The 18,085-nt window shown below is 43.0% G+C and overlaps 1 protein-coding gene across 2 annotated transcripts in view; it reads right to left on the reverse strand.

The window, feature by feature from the left end:
• Positions 1 to 18,085, reverse strand: part of SLC2A12 (solute carrier family 2 member 12) — a 47,734-nt gene that overhangs the window by 26,503 nt on the left and 3,146 nt on the right. For both annotated transcript variants that reach the window (XM_019538089.1, XM_019538087.1), the window contains exon 2: positions 8,968 to 10,305. In XM_019538089.1, the coding sequence (XP_019393634.1) occupies positions 8,968 to 10,305 (1,338 nt within the window). The remainder of the gene's footprint in view (positions 1 to 8,967; positions 10,306 to 18,085) is intronic.

Genomic DNA, 18,085 nt, shown 5'->3' on the forward strand with positions numbered 1-18,085 from the left:
CAGTAGTATCATGTTGGGAGGGAAAAAAAGATTCAAATATTATCTTGCTCAGAAATATGAGCATGGCCTGACATCCTTGCTATCATGTCCCTAGGCTGCACAGAGCCAAAAATGAAACTATTTTGTTCTGTGTTAAAGTTGCTTTGAGTGTTAAAAGAGAATAGGCTACAGGGAGGTACAATGGATATACATAGCCTAATTTTTTTTAACCTTGACCCATGCAACAAGTGGATCTAATGTACAAAATCGAGTGGAATGGCTGAAAAAAAATAGTTTTGTTCCTTGGTTTTGGTTTCTGTGGGCTTATGAACATAGCTCAAACCACATAAAAAGGTGCTATAAGCCAAATGAGAATACATGGGATTTGTCTCCACACTGAAGAAGACTGCTACTGCCTAATAAAAAGGTGGATAGGAACCTGTTCCCTTCACGTTCTGTAGCGGTTGCACTTCTGTTCATGAGAATCTTTTATTCAGTCACTTCGAATAGGATCTCCTCTGTCACTTGAGTTTTGTCATAAACCTCAGGCTCAATGTGAAACTCAGATAAAATAGATGAGTTTCACATAGTTTCCACATTAAGCACAAGTTAGCTCAGTTTCATTCAAAACTTGGCTTCAGGCTCATCTGAATTTTAAATGAGGCTGCCTGGATTTGGCAAAACTACCATAAGTCTGTGTTTGTTTAAAAAAAAAAAATGAAACCAGGCATGATTCACTCTGCTCTAGGTTTCCTTATTATCAGTTTCACACATCTCCAGTAGAGATTGGCCTTGTATTGGCCTTGTGTTGGCTTTTCTTTACTCTAGAATTAACTTGGGCTCTTACTTTCTAATCAAGTTCACAACCATGTGCACAAAAATCTCTTCCCTGAGTAAGATGCTGCATTCTACCAGGGCCCATCCTGGAGTTAGTGCCGCCATTGCAGCACTTAAGGAATTTACTAGTGAAAACTTAGTCCTCTGCAGATACCTAAGAACAAAGTTAAGGAAGCTTCAGCAATTTATACCACAGAGGATTAAGCACAAAGTGCATCACAGCTGCTTCCAAACCTCTACCATTGCATAGAGACCAGTTAAGATCTTACATTAGAAGAAAGAGTCATGCTGTATAGTGTTTGGTTACATATACATAGCCAAAATGGGGAAATGTCATTATCTTCCCTTCAACAAATGCATTCCCTGCCATAGAATAAAAGCCATATGACATATCTGAATAGCAAGAAGAAAAAACCCACCACCCACATGTCTTGGAAGAAGTTTTGTAAATCCAGTGTTTCTATAACTGAAATCAGTGTTATCTATTTCATAGCTTTACAAACTCTGCATAATGCAGATCTTATCTGGATGGTTACTCTTCCCTGTAGTTCCAGAACTGTGTGCAGAATTCTACTTATCTAAATTAGTTTTACCATTGTCCTGAGCCCTGTCTGGTTTTGTTGAATGTTACATGCTGAAATAAATGTAAACTTGGGGACAGAATCTCTTCTTCACCACATGTAACTGGTTTGGGTTACCTGCTTTTCTGCCCTGGCCTTAGCCTTCTACAGGGTACAGCAAGCTTGAGGCTGTTCTAATTTGTGCTGAGTGATACAATCCCCTACAGACCATGAGCTAGATGGTTATAATTTCACAATTAGGCAGCTCTACAGTAAGCATCTTGTAGAGATGCGTCCACTGTATTCTGCGTTAAGCATAGTGTCATTTGTAGACACAGACTTCTAGTACAGTGCACAGCAAATTCTTATTACTGGTAGTAGGTTCTGCGAGACCCTATCTCTTTGCAAACACTCCCTGGAATCAAACAAGAGTTCTCAGGTTGACATTAGTTATGTGTTGTGCAAGTATTTCCTGCTAAGGGTGGATGCCCACCAATTTATTTTTTTTTAAATGCCAGAAATTGGCAAATGAAAACAAAGCCTTCAGGGTGTATCAGATCTGCACCTTAGCTAACAGGAGCTTGCAATGCCTTGGTAAACATCACCAGACAGATGGGTACATACCGTTCTGCAGCATGGTGTGACACTGATGTTTTATACCTATAACATGACCTAATTATTAGCTAAAAATGAGTTCAAATGAGAAGGTGGATCACATTGCATGAAGCTTAATTAATGCAAAACAGATAAAAGAAGCTGCCCCTCTTAGCCTGCATAAAAGATACCAGGTACCATGAAAATACTATACGATGAAATGAAAACATGACTAAGCAGATGCTCACATGTCTATGAAACAGACAAAACTCTTGTGCTAAAGGCGATATATTTTATTTAGGCCAACTAATTAGTAGCAAAAAAAAAATAATTTCTTTGCAAGCTTTTGGGTCCAAACCCTGCCTGACATATGACACCATCAGGGAAGAAACCTGCTGGAGCTTGGCTTCTGTTTAATCTGCATATTCACAGAGAAACTTTTTCACAAATGGACTTTAAAACCCAGGGGAACCACACTATCTTTTACTTCCCCTGTGCAAGATGAAATTTCTTTTCTATCTGAGATAACTTTTACAATCTTTGAACTCTCCTCTGCCTAAAGAAGGGTGTTTGGACCCAAAAGCTTGCAAAGAAAGAAATTTTATGCTACTATTTAGTTGAGTTAATAAAAGATACCACTTCTAGCACAAGAGTTTTGTCTGCTTCTGCTTCTGCTTCTTCTTTAGACCAACATGGCTACAAGCTATATCCCTGATGCTTGTCTATGACTCTTTTATAATGCAAAAATGCTTACATTTCTCTTGCAGCATTTTTATTCAGTGCCCATTAGTAGTCTGGGGACATCAATAAATAACACTAAATAGTGATATCTAGTGAATGATAGATGACAAAACTTCAATTGCTTCTGATAACTTTGAAAAAAGAAGAAACCATTGATGTATATAGCATTAAAAATAGCTACCAATGAAGCCTGACCAGTCACTAGACTTTTGGCTGGAGTCAGAAAGTCCTTGCCCAGTAGAGAAAAAAAAGATTGAAGAGCTGAAATTTAGTGACCTGTACTATGCATATTCTGCCATAAAGAATTGATGAAGTTACGTATATGCTCCAAAAGAATTTTAATGAAGTCTGTCCTAAATACCACATGCATTCAGAACAGACCAGTGGCTCTACTGTGGCCAACTTTGCATGGCTTGTGAGGAACAGGGAAAGGATGTAAGCAACTTTTTTATGACTGTGGACACTCTTTTCTATGGTGCTCATTACTTAAAAACAGAGGCATACCTGTGCAGTTCTGTGCTCAGGGGTGGGGTGGGGGCGGGGGGAGGTTGTATTGGTAGCAGCAGCTGGGCCAGTATGGTGGCTGCTGTTTTTGTGCTCCATCCAATTGGCACCTGGGGCTAGTATCCCAGTCACCTTCCGCATTTAATTGCTCAAAAGAGTATGTAGAGGAAAAAGTAAGATCAGACACAGCAGGAAATGCATGTGGCATCCACTGAAAGGGTAGTGGAGATTTGACAATACCTCAGGGTTCTCATGTGCTGAGCCATCCAGAATATCCTGGATCTTACCTTGTAGCATAGCTGTCCCTTCCTCTTTCATATAGGCCATGGCTTAAGAGTAAGCATTTTGACAAGCCAGTTTAGCACATTCAGGGAATGAAAAACCCAAACATTTTAGTTGTTTGTTTGCTGTTAATGAGCATTTTTATAGCTAACAGTAAGAAAAGCCCTGTAAATTTAATATAAGAAATCCATACAATATAAGAAAGCTTTAAGAGTTTTGTCTGTAAGTAGTAAAAGCCAGGAGTCACATATGATGCTCAGGCCTTAGTTTGTCTTTCATAGGGCATATGGCTGTAATGCTAGTTATCCATTTTATCCACTGACTATATAAAGCAAAATACATAAACAGGCCTGAAAGGAAGTCTGTTTTGTTAGGTGAGTGCTTAGCCACTAGCATATACAATCACATTCCCAATTGCTTGCTCCTTGAGAAGCAAGTTTTCTTTGGGGTGTGATGGGCCTAGAACATAGGTCTCTGACTTCATCAGCAAGTGTGTTAACCAGTAGACTGCTGAGCAAAATGCAGACTCCAGCATAACACTTGCTCTCAGTATCAAATACATGCATGTGTTTTTATTTGAACTGAGGCTATTGGGACTAGTACAGTATGTATTTAATAGATTCATAGATATTTGGGTCAGAAGGGGCCTCAGTAGATCATCAAGTCCAACCCCCTGCCCTGGGGTGAGATCAATGTATGTGATGGTACTGAATCAAAACAGAGTGTAAGTGGAAGTAGATGAATCACTGTATTGGATCACTTGTGAAAATGCCCAAAGAGCAAGCCTAATTGCCTCACGATCTTAAAAGGCAAAGATAGGATGAAGTTACATATTACACTTAGACCATACTAAGGACACTTAAAATGTGAGCATCCACATATAAAACTTGTTAACCTGTGCTAAGTGCCCTCTGAGCATCTCATAGTTCAGGCAAGGGTTACCTCTGGGCCATGCTCATGTTAAAGTAACTTCAATCTGTTCCACAGAAATAAACTGAGCAAGTTCCAGTCCCCTAGCATCCCAGGATGCACTGGTCCCAGCCCCCACACCAAAAGCAGGACTGGAATCCAGGTGTCCTGGCTCCTAGCCGCACTTCTGCTCACTAACTCTCCAGTGACAAGTCAGAGCTGTGTAGGCAAAAAATGTTATTAACCCTTAACATGTGACACCTCGCGGTATGTTCTAACTTCAATGTGGTTTAGCATTCCACAGAATAAGTATAGTCTAAGTATAACATGTAACTTTACATTGTATAGATTCATCAGCCGATTTGAATTGGCTTTATTTCCAAAGCATATTGCAAATGTGCCCGTGTTCAGACTGCTTGATTAATTTTAAAGTACCTACATTTAAAATTTTCCACGTTAAGTGAACAGGATTGGATCCTTACAGCTGGATCACACTATTCATTCCAATAAAACAGATGACCATATGATCAGTTTTAATAAACTTCCCAGAAATCCTATTAGTGTAAGAGGAACTGATGGTATAATTTGTCCCTGCTGTTTGTGATTTTGGGATGTTCGTGCTCTCCATACATAATTATAAATCTGCAGTAACTCAGCATTTACTGAAGTAATTTAGGATTTGTACCAATGACAATGGCAGCAGACTGTCTATAATGTACTGCAGTTTGCTAGAGTAATGCTGTTAAACTGCTGTGCCTTAGTATCTTTGCAACAGCAAATGTTTATCTCTTGCAGGCTGCAGCTATCCAAATGAGCAACATCTTACATAAATACATATTTGCAAGGGTCGCCTTAAGTGTAACAGCAGGGTTATTATGCTTGTGGCAAACTTCTTATCGTAATTAAGTGTAAAGAGTACAGGATGTTTCCAAGCCTAGTTTGTGTCAAGGCATATAGGCGCACACAGCCTGTTAATAAATAATAGACTTTCTATGTGCACATTCTGCAACCTGGTTTGACAAATCAACCCCTGATGGGTAAAATAACATATCATGTGTTAGTGAAAAACAAGGAAATGATACATTCCTGAGCTTATAGTTACTGGGGATCCTGCAAGGGGGGTGGTTTAAAAGCACACTTTAGTTTCAGTGTTTCCCATTAGATGGTACGGTCTGCTGTCTGTCTATGTTTCTTTTGGTTATTTTTCTAGGGAGGAGGACACTGTATGGGTAATGTATAGGGCATTATTTTACTTTGGTTTTCCATATCTAAGCAGTATGGTAGTCGGGGATCCAGATCCTCAGCCTTGCTAATCATGGAGTTGGTGCTGCTAAGCTAATTAGTGCTATCAGAGCTTTTAACATGGGCTTATGAGCTGTCCTGAGAGGTGTCTGTTAGGGCTATGTAAAACAGCACCATTTCATTTCGACTTCTGTTTTCGATTTCAGAGGGCCAGTGTTTCATTTCATCATTTTTTTTCATTTCAAAGCACTGTTCCATTTCATTTCAATGAAACTGTTTCACTGTTTTGACATGTTTCAACATTTCGCCCATAAGCTATAATGGGGAATCACAAAAATGCCTATAACTTTGTCATTTCATGCCATGTTTAAATAAAAACAGCAGGAAGGGTAGCCCCTGCTGAGGCCATAAAGCCTGTCATGTTTCAAGGAGATAGGTGTAAGGGTTTCTGGGAAACTGCACCTCAAGCTGCTGACAAGCAATACTTGTGACATGTGACTGTGTGTGTGTGTGTTATGGTCCACCCTCACTGGAGCTGGGGCCTCTATACAACACAGTAGTGTGCCCCAATTATGTCTCCTCCTCCCCTACAGCCTCATCTCAGTCCACCACTTTAAATAACAACAGGTAAGTAAGCAGCACAGTAGCACTAGCATCTCAGACAGCCAAATTGTCACAAACTAGAGCCTTTCTTTCCTTTCCTGCAGGAGCTTCTTCTTCAGCAGCTGCCAGAGAACTCTCCCTGCCAGCCCCAGCCCTGGGGCTTAGATGTGCCCAGGGCCCTATGTCCTTCCGGTCAGCTGACTAGGGACAGGTGCTAGGGGTGTAGGTTGTAGCCGTGTTGGTCTAAGGACATGGCACTGGCAGACAAGATTCTTTGGGTCAGTCTGGTATCTTGTAGTAGACCAACTGAATAGCTGAAGAAATATATCTTGCAAACTTTTCGGTTGAAAAACCCTTTGTCGGGCTGAGGAAGCACTTGCAGTTGGTGTGTATGCTGTGGAAGGAATAGTAAAGAAGCCAGAGGCTGGCCTGGCATGCAATGCAGGCAAGAAAGCCAGTCAGTAAAAATCATGGGTGACTGGTGCCACCTTAGTCAGCGGGGCCATATGCCCCCCCCACACAAGACCAGTCCCACCAACCGGGGTAGGCAGAATCCCCTCACAGCTTATCTCATTGCTCGGGGGTGGCCCCCACAGCCAATCTTACCAACTGGGGGGGGAGGGGGGCACCACAGCCAATTTTGCTGCCCGAGTGGCTGTGGCCACTTCTGGGACCAGCTGCAGTGATTGGCCAGCGCTTGCAGGTGGGACACCAGCACTCCCACCTGTCCCCCCCACCCACTGCCTAAGTGGTAAGTATGGCTAGTCAGGGGGTGCACTGGTACTCTCAGGGAGTGTATGTGTACCCCCTGCACCCCCTACTTTTTTCTGATTCTCCCCCAGAATACTGGGATAGGAAGGGACCTCAGAGAAGGATCACAGTCACCGGGCAGCTACACAGTCAATATCAGAGCAGTTCTTCCCCCTTTTTTCCCCTTCCTTCTCCTTAGAGTCTGTTTCCTTGCAAGGAAGCGCAGCTTCCAAACTTGAAACATTTCAAAACTTTTGAAATGTTTTGAGTGCCCTCGTTTCATTTCGAGGCTGTTTTGAAGACTTTTGTTTCATTTAGATTTCACTGTTTTGAGCTCAAAATGAGTTGAAACAGCATCGAAATGAAACACCTGGTGAAATTTTGCATAGCTCTAATGTCTATATGATATTATTTGCATGGTAAAGAAATAAAAAATTTAATGGGGGATATGGGGAGAATTAAAAGAAAACAGAATAGCTCAAAAGGGTAGTGGTGGACAGAAGTCAATCGTCATGGTGCCCTGTGATCAGTGGGGTCCTTCAAGGCTCTGTCCTTGGACCTATTTTGTTCAACCTCTTCATTAATGATGTGGACACTGGAGTCAGAAGTGGACTGGCCAAGTTCGCCGATGATACCAAACGTTAGAGTAAAGCATCCACACCAGATGAAAGGCGGGTGATCCAGGCTGACCTTGACAGACTCAGGAAATGGGCAGATGAGAACCTGATGGTGTTTAACACCGAAAAATGCAAGGTTCTAGAACTTGGGAGGAAAAACCTGCAGAATGTCTATAGGCTCGGCAGTGCTATGCTGACTAGCACTATGGACAAGGAGGACTAGGGGGTCAGGATTGACCACAAGATGAACATGAGCCTTCAGTGTGATGCTGCAGCTAGTAAAGTGAGAAAAAAGCCGGCTTGTATCCATAGATGCTTCTCAAGCAAATCCCAGAACATCATTCTCCCATTGTACTCGGCCTTGGTGAGGCCACAGCTGGAGTACTGTGTCCAGTTTGGGGCTCCACAATTCAAAAAGGACGTAGAGAAGCTTGAGAGAGTGCAGAGGAGAGACGCACACATGATCAGAGATCAGGAAAACAGACCTTATGAAGAGAGGCTGAGAGCCATGGGACTCTTCAGCCTGGAAAAGCACAGGCTCAGGGGTGATCTGATGGCCACCTAAAAGTTTATCGGGGTGTTCACCAGGATCTGGGGGAACGTTTGTTCACCAGAGCGCCCCAAGGGATGACAAGATTGAATGGTTATAAACTACTGCAAGACCATTTCAGGCTGGACATAAGAAAGAATTTCTTTACTGTCCGAGCCCCCAAGGTTTGGAATGGCCTGCCACCGGAGGTGGTTCAAGCACCTACTTCGAACGCTTTCAGGAGAAACCTGGATGTTTTTCTTGCTGGGATCCTATGACCCCATCTGACTTCCTGCCCCTGGGGCAGGGGGCTGGACTCGATGATCTTCTGGGGTCCCTTCCAGCCCAAATAGCTATGAAATCTATGAAAAAACAGGGGCAATGGGACACAGATTTTTTTTCAAGTACGCGATATTGATTCAAATCTCACAGCAGTTGGTCATGATGGGAAGTAATAAATTAGCTTCATTGATACTAAAGGGAGCTTTGCTGTTAACTTTAACGGGCCTAGAATTTCTGTATGTACCTAGATGTACCATAGCCTTAAGTTTTTTCTCAATCCTTTGTAGTCCACATCACCATTAGCAAGGGGCTGAATGGGCAATGAAGACTGAATTGCTCTCTAATCATTTTGAGCTGGCTTCTCCAGCAGAGGTTTAGTGGCAGAATGGTATGATGAAAGCTTGGGCTGCTGTTTACCATGCTTTGCCTTCTGTAAACTTAAAACTTAACTTTTCAGTGATTCATGGATGCTTTACATTAGCACTTAACCCCTTTGTAAATAATGCATTATAAGAAATAAAAAATATGAACCACTTACTTGGTCCCAGACCAATGGAGAAAGCAGCAACATAAACAAGCAAGCTAGCCAGAGAGATCCATTTCAGAAGTAGTGGGACTTCCACAGTTTCTGTTTTGATGTTCGATCTCATTTGACTTCCTGTAGAGATCATGTCTCCTTCCAAAACTGTCCTGTTCTGTTCCTCTGTTTTAGCCATTTTAGATTTCTTTAGTGTATTTAGTGATATTCCATCCTGTGAAGTCATACTGCCAAACTGGTTCCTGAGACTGTCATTACTGGCAGTCAGGTTTCCTGATCCATGAAAAACTGAATCTTCTAGAGACTGGCTTCTACAGATATTTGTGAAGTTCATATGTAAATTAAAATTCACCAAACCCATGGTGACTAGAGACACTGCCATAAGAGAAGAACCAATACACAGAAAAGTTTTGCTTCCAACTTGATCCACAAAACTGATGGCTGGGATTGTGCTGACTACTTTCACCACTCCCACTCCAGTAGAGGCCAAGCTAGCTGCTTCATTGCTCTGAAACCCAACTGACTTCAGAACAGTTGATGCATAAAATAAAATGTTAGGTTGTCCTGTTGTTTGCACAAAAAACGCTAGGGTGAGACCTATTAGCATTCGTGCCCTCATATTGTCTTTTGAACGAAATAGGTCCAAGAAACCATACTGATGTTCATCTTTCAAGGAAGACTTGATGGCAATGAGTTCTTCAGCAGTGTCTGAAGTTGCCCTTAGCCTCCCCAGTACCTTGCTAGCAGCTTCTTCATTACCTTTCATAACAAGAAACCGAGGACTTGGGGGAAGGAAATACATAGCAACAGCTTGCAAAGCCCCTAATGGCATTGCAAGGCCAAACATGTATTTCCAGCCTTGAGAAACGCTGGCAAATACATAATTTGAAATGTAGGCAAAAAGAAAGCCAGTCACAATCATAAGTTCATTTAATGACACAAGTAGGCCTCTTCTATGCTGCGGTGCAATCTCAGCAATATATACACATGTTGCAATTGAGGATAATGATATGGAAATGCCTATAGTGATCCGGCCTACAATAAGTATCCCATATGATGCACTGGGTATCAAGATCAGACTTCCCAATACAAATAAAGAAGATGCTACAATAATAGCAATTCTCCTTCCAAATCGGTCAATCAGGAATCCACCAGTAAGTGATGCTAGTAAGGCCCCAATAAGGATGGAGCTTACGACTATTTCCTGCTGTTTGCAAGAGAGCATTAGTATACTGCTCAGCTGGAGAAGAGCCCCTGAGATAAGTCCTAATTCATAACCCATTAGAAGTCCACTGATGGCAGCAATGGTAGATGACAGAAAGGTAAACATTCCACATCCTGGAATTAAAGAAAAAGAAAAACAGTAAGTTCTGTATCATTGCGATAATCAGTAAAAAACTTATTTTAGAAACCAGGGGTCAAGACCTTGCCCTAAATCTGGGCAAAACAATAGAAACAAATACATAAGAACCCAAAACCATTGGACATATCAGAGATGATGTTGCTAAAGACAGAAAAAATGCATATTTCCCTTTTATCATAAGATCACAGAAGCCAATAAAAGGATTACCAATCCTTAGACCTGAGCTGTTTTGATCAGGCCCTAAATAAATAAGCCTTCTGTAAAAACAGAACGCAAATCTACTAACCAGGTTACTGAACACCCATCCACACAAAAAAGCATATCATGGGATGTAATCAAGTAAGCTATGCAACTACATTTTTCAACCCTAACTAGAAGAGGCACTTTTACAAGTAACACAAGAGTTTATTTTCTATAAATAAACTCTTATCCTGTGTCTTTGCTTGGCTAAGGGTGACAACAAGAATGCTGATTCTGGTGGCATGTCTCTGTGACATAAACTATAGGGCCTGATCTAAGTCATTTTATAAAAGTTTCCACTCAGATATTACAACATTTAAAAACAAATGCCTTGCCACAGGAGGGTGAACCAAATAGGGTCAGGTACCTAGGCTCCCCACACAGCCAATGGGAGTAGTTCAGAGACTAAATGGAGGCCCTAGAACACAAGTTTCCCACATCCTGGGTAAACACTCCAACCATTAAGCTATTTTAGCCATGATAGTCTTCTCCTTAAGTAAAGAGTAACCTTGCTGAACTCAATGCTGTCAGTGTGGTTAGGTGTGTTTTGTGATCACCTTCTACCTGCAATCTGGATCACAAAAGAATTTGGACAGGAGTTTGGTACCTAACTTTTCAAACTGGATTACTTCTGAGCATGCTCATAAGTCTAGATCTAGGTGCCTAAGGGATCTTCCTGGGCCTAAACAAAGGCTCCTAAGAGGGTTTTCAGTGACTGGAATGGGGTTTATCCAATCACTTTTTGTGGACGTCGGTGCCATTTAGACGCCTACACAAGGATTTATCCACCGGTAACCAGGGCGAGGCTGACAAACAGATCTTGCTCATCTAGAGAATGTAGCAATTTCAGATAAGCCAACCTTACTGAAGGTTCAAACTTTTGAATCATTGGGAGTTCACTCTTTACTAATCTTAGAATTCTTTATAATACAAAGATCAGATATTTCACATTGTTTCTAATGGCTGCCCTAACAGCAATAAAAACCAGATGGTGAAAAAGAAGACAAAATGGAGAACATATGTCTATTGTGTTTCCACTTTAAAATAAACTTGTTTTCTACAACTGAGAATCATTGTTTATTGTCCCAAGCTAGATGTAACTGATCATATGGGGCTTGTTGAGAAGTCCTTGCACCCTACTCTTTCATGGATAATTCTTGTTTATTATTGTTGAGTTTATTCTTTTCTCAGTACAACTTTTTCTCAGCATGATGTTGGCTATCACACAACTAGAGATCAAGTGAACTGTTTCTGATATTACAGTTGTAGAGATATATACCACAGAGAAATGGTGTTTGTGACAAAGTGGAGTTCATCCAGGCACATCTACATGAGATGGTTTACTGCACAGTAGACTAATATACAGCACAGTAAAGTGTCACCATCTACACATGAGCAGCATTTACTATGCAGTAAATTAGTCTATTGCATGGTTGGCTACTACCTGTAGATAAAGAGTGTGGATTTACTGCACAGTAGCTACTGTGGTAAATTATTCCCAGGCAGCCCAGGCAGCAGGGGGCAGGGAAACTGTTCCCTCCCCGGGGCAGCTGCCTCCCAGCCCCTGCACCAACAGGGTATGGCACTGGGAGGCAGGCAGCTGACTATTTCCCAGCCCCTGCTCTGATCTATTGATCAGGATGCAGGGCTGGGAGGAAGGCACCTGCCCAGGGCAAGGAACAGTTTCACTGCTCCCACCTTTGCTGATCGGGGCACATGGGTGGGAGGCAGCTGACCCAAAGGTGGGAGAGCTTCCTCTGCCCCCCAGAACCCAGGCCTGACCTCAGTGCCCTCTGCCAGCCCAGGGCTTCCAGCTGGGGGAGCACAGAGCTCCTCCTAGGCAGAGCAAAGCAGGAGTGGCCCTGCATTGATCTGCTCCCATTGGGAGCAAATTTGCTCCTGACAGGTACATGTATAGACATGCACTTGGGGAAAGCTTGCTGCACTTTATTTTAATGTGCAACAAGCTTAAAGCTCATTAATAGCATGTGTAGATTAATAGCATGTGTAGATGCAACCTCCTTCAACTAACTCTTCTGGGGCAGGTTTTAACATGTAGCTCAACCTCCTTGGCTGAAAAGTGGTGTGAAAGGAGAAAGATATCTGGCCTATTAAGTTTTAATTGCTGTGATCAAGGTCTTTGTTATAGTGAATTTTATGTGTGCAGGAGCTAAGACCATTAGCCTTGCTTCAGGCTGTACTTTGCATAGTTACACCTTGGGTCAGACTTTCAGAGGAAGTAAACTGGGCTAGGGACCATTTACTTCAGTGATTTGCATTTTAAGAGCCAAAACCAAATAGAATTTCCTGGTTTTGATTTTGTTATTCTATTCATTGTAGCTTATGTTCATTTTTACTTCATTTAAATTAGTAGAGTGGGTAATATGCCAATAACCACAAATTATATCATTTTATTATTATACATAATTTTATTGTTAATTTTGCTGCATCATTTTAGCAAAAGCTATAAATAAATTAGTACTAATATTTACTTTGGTTGACCTACCTTGTTTTTCTTGCTAAAAATCTGGCCCATGGTATATGTAACATAATCTTTAATATAATTGAAGAAACTTAATTTCTCTTTTCTTTTTCAGTTTTTGATTCTCTGCTTGCACTGTATTAGTAGTAGAGGGAGAAAAAATATGCTTCCTTTAGCTATTGGTTGAAGAAGTCAATGGAATAGGATAGCTACCTGAAACAATGCATTGCTGTGTTTTACCACTACTGGTCCAAACCTTAAAGACCCTTGCTTATCCTGTCTTTTTTAGCCAAAATTCCTAAGGAGGCTAAATCCTAAGATTTCTACTCGGCTTTCCCTCAGTCTTTACCCAGACAGAATTGTCACTGACTTTAATGTTAGTTTTGCCTTCAAATTTCCAGATAAGGTTGTTTGCATTAGCTTTAACAATGTGCCTTTTTATATTTGCTTTTTGTGTAACTCCTGGCAATGGGAGTCTATAGGCATTCCTTTTGAAGAAAGTTTCTTAAGAGTATGCCTCTTATTTTTATGAGAGGCCTATAAAATATATAGCAATACACAGTCAGATGCTGCTAATATTTTAATGAGGGACTTCCACAAAAATGTCCCCTCTTGCCTGTGATAAACACCATAGCCCATGGTTATGTGACTGGAACTGCAAAGAACTTAGAAAATATATTAATTTGTTTTCCCATGTAAAAAAAAATACTTGCTCACACCTGTCATCAAGAGAGAAAGCAACATCACCTGGCAAGCCAACTTATCTTTAAGAAAATTTGCTGGAAATGTTTATACTGAAAAACATTTTAGTCACAGTATAGTACAATGTTCAACTTGTGTGATTTGAAATGAACGGTGAAGAAGGGGGAATAAATATCTTATACATCCTTTCCAGTAAATTTTTAAATTTGGTGCAGTATGATGTATTCCAAAGGCAACGTATTTGTTCTTTAAGTGTATTTTACAAGCTGCATGGATAAATTCTCTTTGGCACAGACATTTACAAGCTTTCAGAGAGAAGTGACTCCACCAAAAGTCAACTTAACCTCTCCTTCAATTTGTAGCAGAAATAACCTCTTCCAGCATATCATGGCAGCCTCCTATTTCACATTACTCCAGTCACAGAGATTTCCTGTGTGCACAAAAGCACCTGCGTCTTTTTTTTTTCAATTCCTCCTTAAAACGCAATTCAGTTTCGTTGTGTTTATAACAAGGGAGCTGTATTGTTTCAAAAAGTGTAAATAAAACTGCTTGCCATATTATAATTGTTTATTATTTGTAATAGAAGAATGAAAACCATCTAGAAAAAAGAAATTTTCTGACACAGAGAGGACATTGGTAATGGATATGGAGTATTTCATATCTACATCATTAGTTCCAATCTAGACTTCTTTGCTGGTGTCTGGAAATAGATGATGTTTTTCAATCCATTGCCTTTCTCTATTGTCTTAGAAGTAATTTGGGGTAAGAAAATGGATATTTTTAAGAAAAGAGCTCCCAGGGGGAGGCACAGAGTTGGGGAAGGGTGGAATTTGCAGTCCATGGCAGGGAGCCAGGTCACTAACTCTGGTTTAGGGCAGTAATACGTTGCCAAGCTGTGTCCTAGATGTTTCCTTAATATCTGTTTCAAGACTTTTGCAAGACTTCAGCAGCCTTCACCTGGCAGTTTATTCTGGGCCAGATCCTCAGCTAATATAAATCAACATGGCTCTATTAGGCTTTGCCCTTATCTTTTAATAATCAGTTTATGAAATTATAAATTCCTCATTTGCTTGTGACAATTTGGAGGACCTGTCCTTGTCCAACTAATGAATTCTGATTCATTTTATGAATGCTGTGTATTCATTTTCCCAACCCCTCCATTCACAGCAGGCCAGCAATGGGCTGACAGGAAGCCTGTCACATATCATAAACCCTGCATAGGTTTTATGGAGCTGACGAAGCTACTGAACAAATAAAAAAGTCATTAATATGTTTATAAGACTACACTGACAAGACAATGGGGAGGCTAAGGAGCACATCTGTGTGGGAGAAGTCCAGTTTTCCCAGGCAGGATTTGGAGCTGTGGACTGTTCCAGGGAGAGTGAACTGGAAGATGACACAAGCTTTGAGAAGAGGGGAACAAAAGGCACAGGCTCCAGGGACCCTTTCACTAAACCAGGGATAGACTGAAGGACTCCCTCAAACTCAAATCTCCAACCTGCCACACAGTAAACCCCTATGGTGACCCCTCAACTTCATCCAGCCCAAGCTCAGAAGCTCTGATGAGAACCAGGGTCTGAGGTGGATCCTTTTCTTACCCCACCCTTTCTCACCTGGGTACTAGACACTATGAACACAGGGAGTCTGCCCACCACAGCCCCACAATTCCCTGTCCATCTGTACCCTACTTCCTGTCTCTACTGCCACCAGTGACAGCCAAGCACAGAAAGACAGATAAGGAGTCTTCAGGCTGGTTTGTGAAAGGGCTCTACTCACAGACCAGAAAGCACAATGCTTTGGCACATGGTAAGGTATAGACAGAGATGGGCAGCTCACATGGCAAGCCTCAGTCAAATCTTGGTATCAGTGAAGACCTACCATAAGGGGCCAGAGAGAGTTTCAGAAAACTGACTAGTCAGGTCAAGGAAATTCCTTGCTACAGAGGAGAAGCCACAGGCAGAAGAGGAAGGACCTGAGACTCCTTACAAGATATTGACTCAAATGCCACAGGCAAATCAGAAGTGGTGAGGAAATGAATGAAGGAATGCCATACAGGTGCTCTTTATTTTATATGGGTCTCTACTTCTGTTGAGCAGTGCAGGGTAACTGATTATTTTTAGAGTGTGTATGTTTGCTTCAACTATCAGGTGTTCGGGTTGAGGCAGATTGTAACACAGAAAGCCTGGGGCACTGGGAAAGGGAGTGTTAAGTAATTGGAGAGGCCAAGGGAGCCAATACTACTCCTGGGGGCTATGCAATTGAACTGAAGAGCTTCCAGTTCTCAGAAGTGATGAAAAAGATTTTCTCTCCCACAGGTGTTTGTAGAAACAGAGAAGAAAGGGTTGTGCCAAGGTACTGCTCTGACTTGAGAAAGTGTGAAAGCACATGGGTCTGGTATGTGGGTCCCAAGCAGAGCAACTTAGTGAGTGCCCAGGAGGACATGCTTGACTGAGGATCTGAGAACTCTAAGGGCATGTCCACACATGCAGGCATGTGCGCTTGCAACAGCTCAAAAAGAAGCGGTGCAAATTTGAGCTGGGGCATTTGGCTCAGACATGCACTTTGTTGTGGGGCAAATTGTGCCACTTGGGGCAAAATAACCTTGTCTGGCTCTTCCCAGATCTGGTGCCAGGGGGAGCTAGAGCCTGTGCTGGCCCCAGCAGTATAAAAACCTGCCCTGGCCAGCAGCTCAGGGCTCCTTGCCCTCAGGAGCTTCTGAGGCCCAAACACTTAGTATCTGGGGACAGTAGCCCCTTGTGTCAGCTAGACGGGTGAAGTAGCATCACAAATTCACTTTTTAAAATGCCCCAAAATCCATATTCTTCCACAATTAGAACAAGAGAAAGAGAAAAAGGGGGATTGATCAGATGGTCAATGTTTTTTGGCTATATTTTCAATGTTAAAGAAAACTGGAAGCCTAGCAGTGTCTCTAGCATCCAAATAAAATAAATCCTAATATCTATATGTTTTCATGTTTACTTTTGGCTTCCTTATCACATGGTGGGTATGTGATGGGGGGATGTGGGGATTGTAGGAGGGGATGGGAAGTGGGGTGGAGGGATGTGGGTGGGTGTGGAGGGATGTGAGTCAGTGTGTGGGTAGGTGTAGGGGGACTATGGGTGTAAGGGCTGCTTAGGAGGGGTGGGTCCCCTGCATGAACACTGTGTGCTTCCAGCCACTGGTAGGGCATGGCGGCACTGGTGATGGCAGCGTGTGGTGGCAGCGGTAAGTGGGGAACTCCTGCTGATGTCACCGGGGCTGTCGGCAGTGGAGGGAGGGGTGGCGAGTGCCAACCAGGGGTTGGCAACCACCTGCAGACACTGCTGGCAGTGACAGCGGTGGCCAGCAGCAATTGATGACTGCCTTCAGATGCCATTGGTGGCAGGGGGGGTGGTGGCAAGTGGCGACCGTCCGCAGGCACTGCCGACTGTGTTGGCGGCACCTTTTCTGAGGGGATGCACTGTCATGCTCAGGGGGTGTACGCGCACCTGCATTTACTCCCTACAGGTCATCAGTGGTCCCCTGCCCCAGCACATGGACTATCCTGCCTGCAGGGTTCCAGGCTCCCCCAGGGGCTACAGCGTACCCCAAGCCCCCTGCTGATCTCCAGCCCTCTGCTTATTTCTTGACTCTTTTCCAGCCTCCAGAGGCTAGAGATGAGCAGAACAAGCAGGAGGCTGGAGAGAATAGGAGAATGAGCAGAAGGCTTATTCCCCCCACCCCCATTGGTTCCCCCAGCTCCTCATTCGTCCCCCTACCCCCATTCATTCCCCCATCTCCCATTCATTTCCCTCCTCGTTCATTCCCCCAGCTCCCTGCTTGCTTTTTCAGCCTGCCCCCCCTCCCCACTCACCAGCAGTGGCAGAGAATGAGCAGAAGGCTGGAGAGATCAGGGGAGGTATCCAGCTTATCTTCAGGGGCTTGTCTCCAGCCTCCTGCTCTCTACAGCCCCCTGCTCCTTCTCCTGCTCATCTCCAGCCCTGGAGACAGCAGGGGAATGAGCAGGAGGCTGGAGATAACAAGGGAATATCTTCAAAGGCTGTCTTCAGCTTCCTGCTTGTTCCCCTGCTGTCTCCAGCTTCCCAAGAAATGAGATGGAGACTTCCCCAGCTCTCACCACCAGCTTCCTGCTGCTTCTTTGCTCCTGCCCGTGAGTGTGGGGGGAGAGGGCTGGGAGAGGGAGCAGAGAGCTGGGTTAACAAACAGGGGGAGGGGGGAATGAACAGGGAGCGAGGAGAATGAATGGGGAGCGGAGGGAAAGAACCAGGAGTGGAGGGAACAAACAGGGGGTGGCGGAAATAAATGGGGAGTTGAGGAAGGTCCCCTCGACT

This window comes from Crocodylus porosus, unplaced genomic scaffold (assembly GCF_001723895.1).
Source record: "Crocodylus porosus isolate Cpor-Errol unplaced genomic scaffold, CroPor_comp1, whole genome shotgun sequence".
NCBI lineage: Eukaryota > Metazoa > Chordata > Crocodylia > Crocodylidae > Crocodylus > Crocodylus porosus.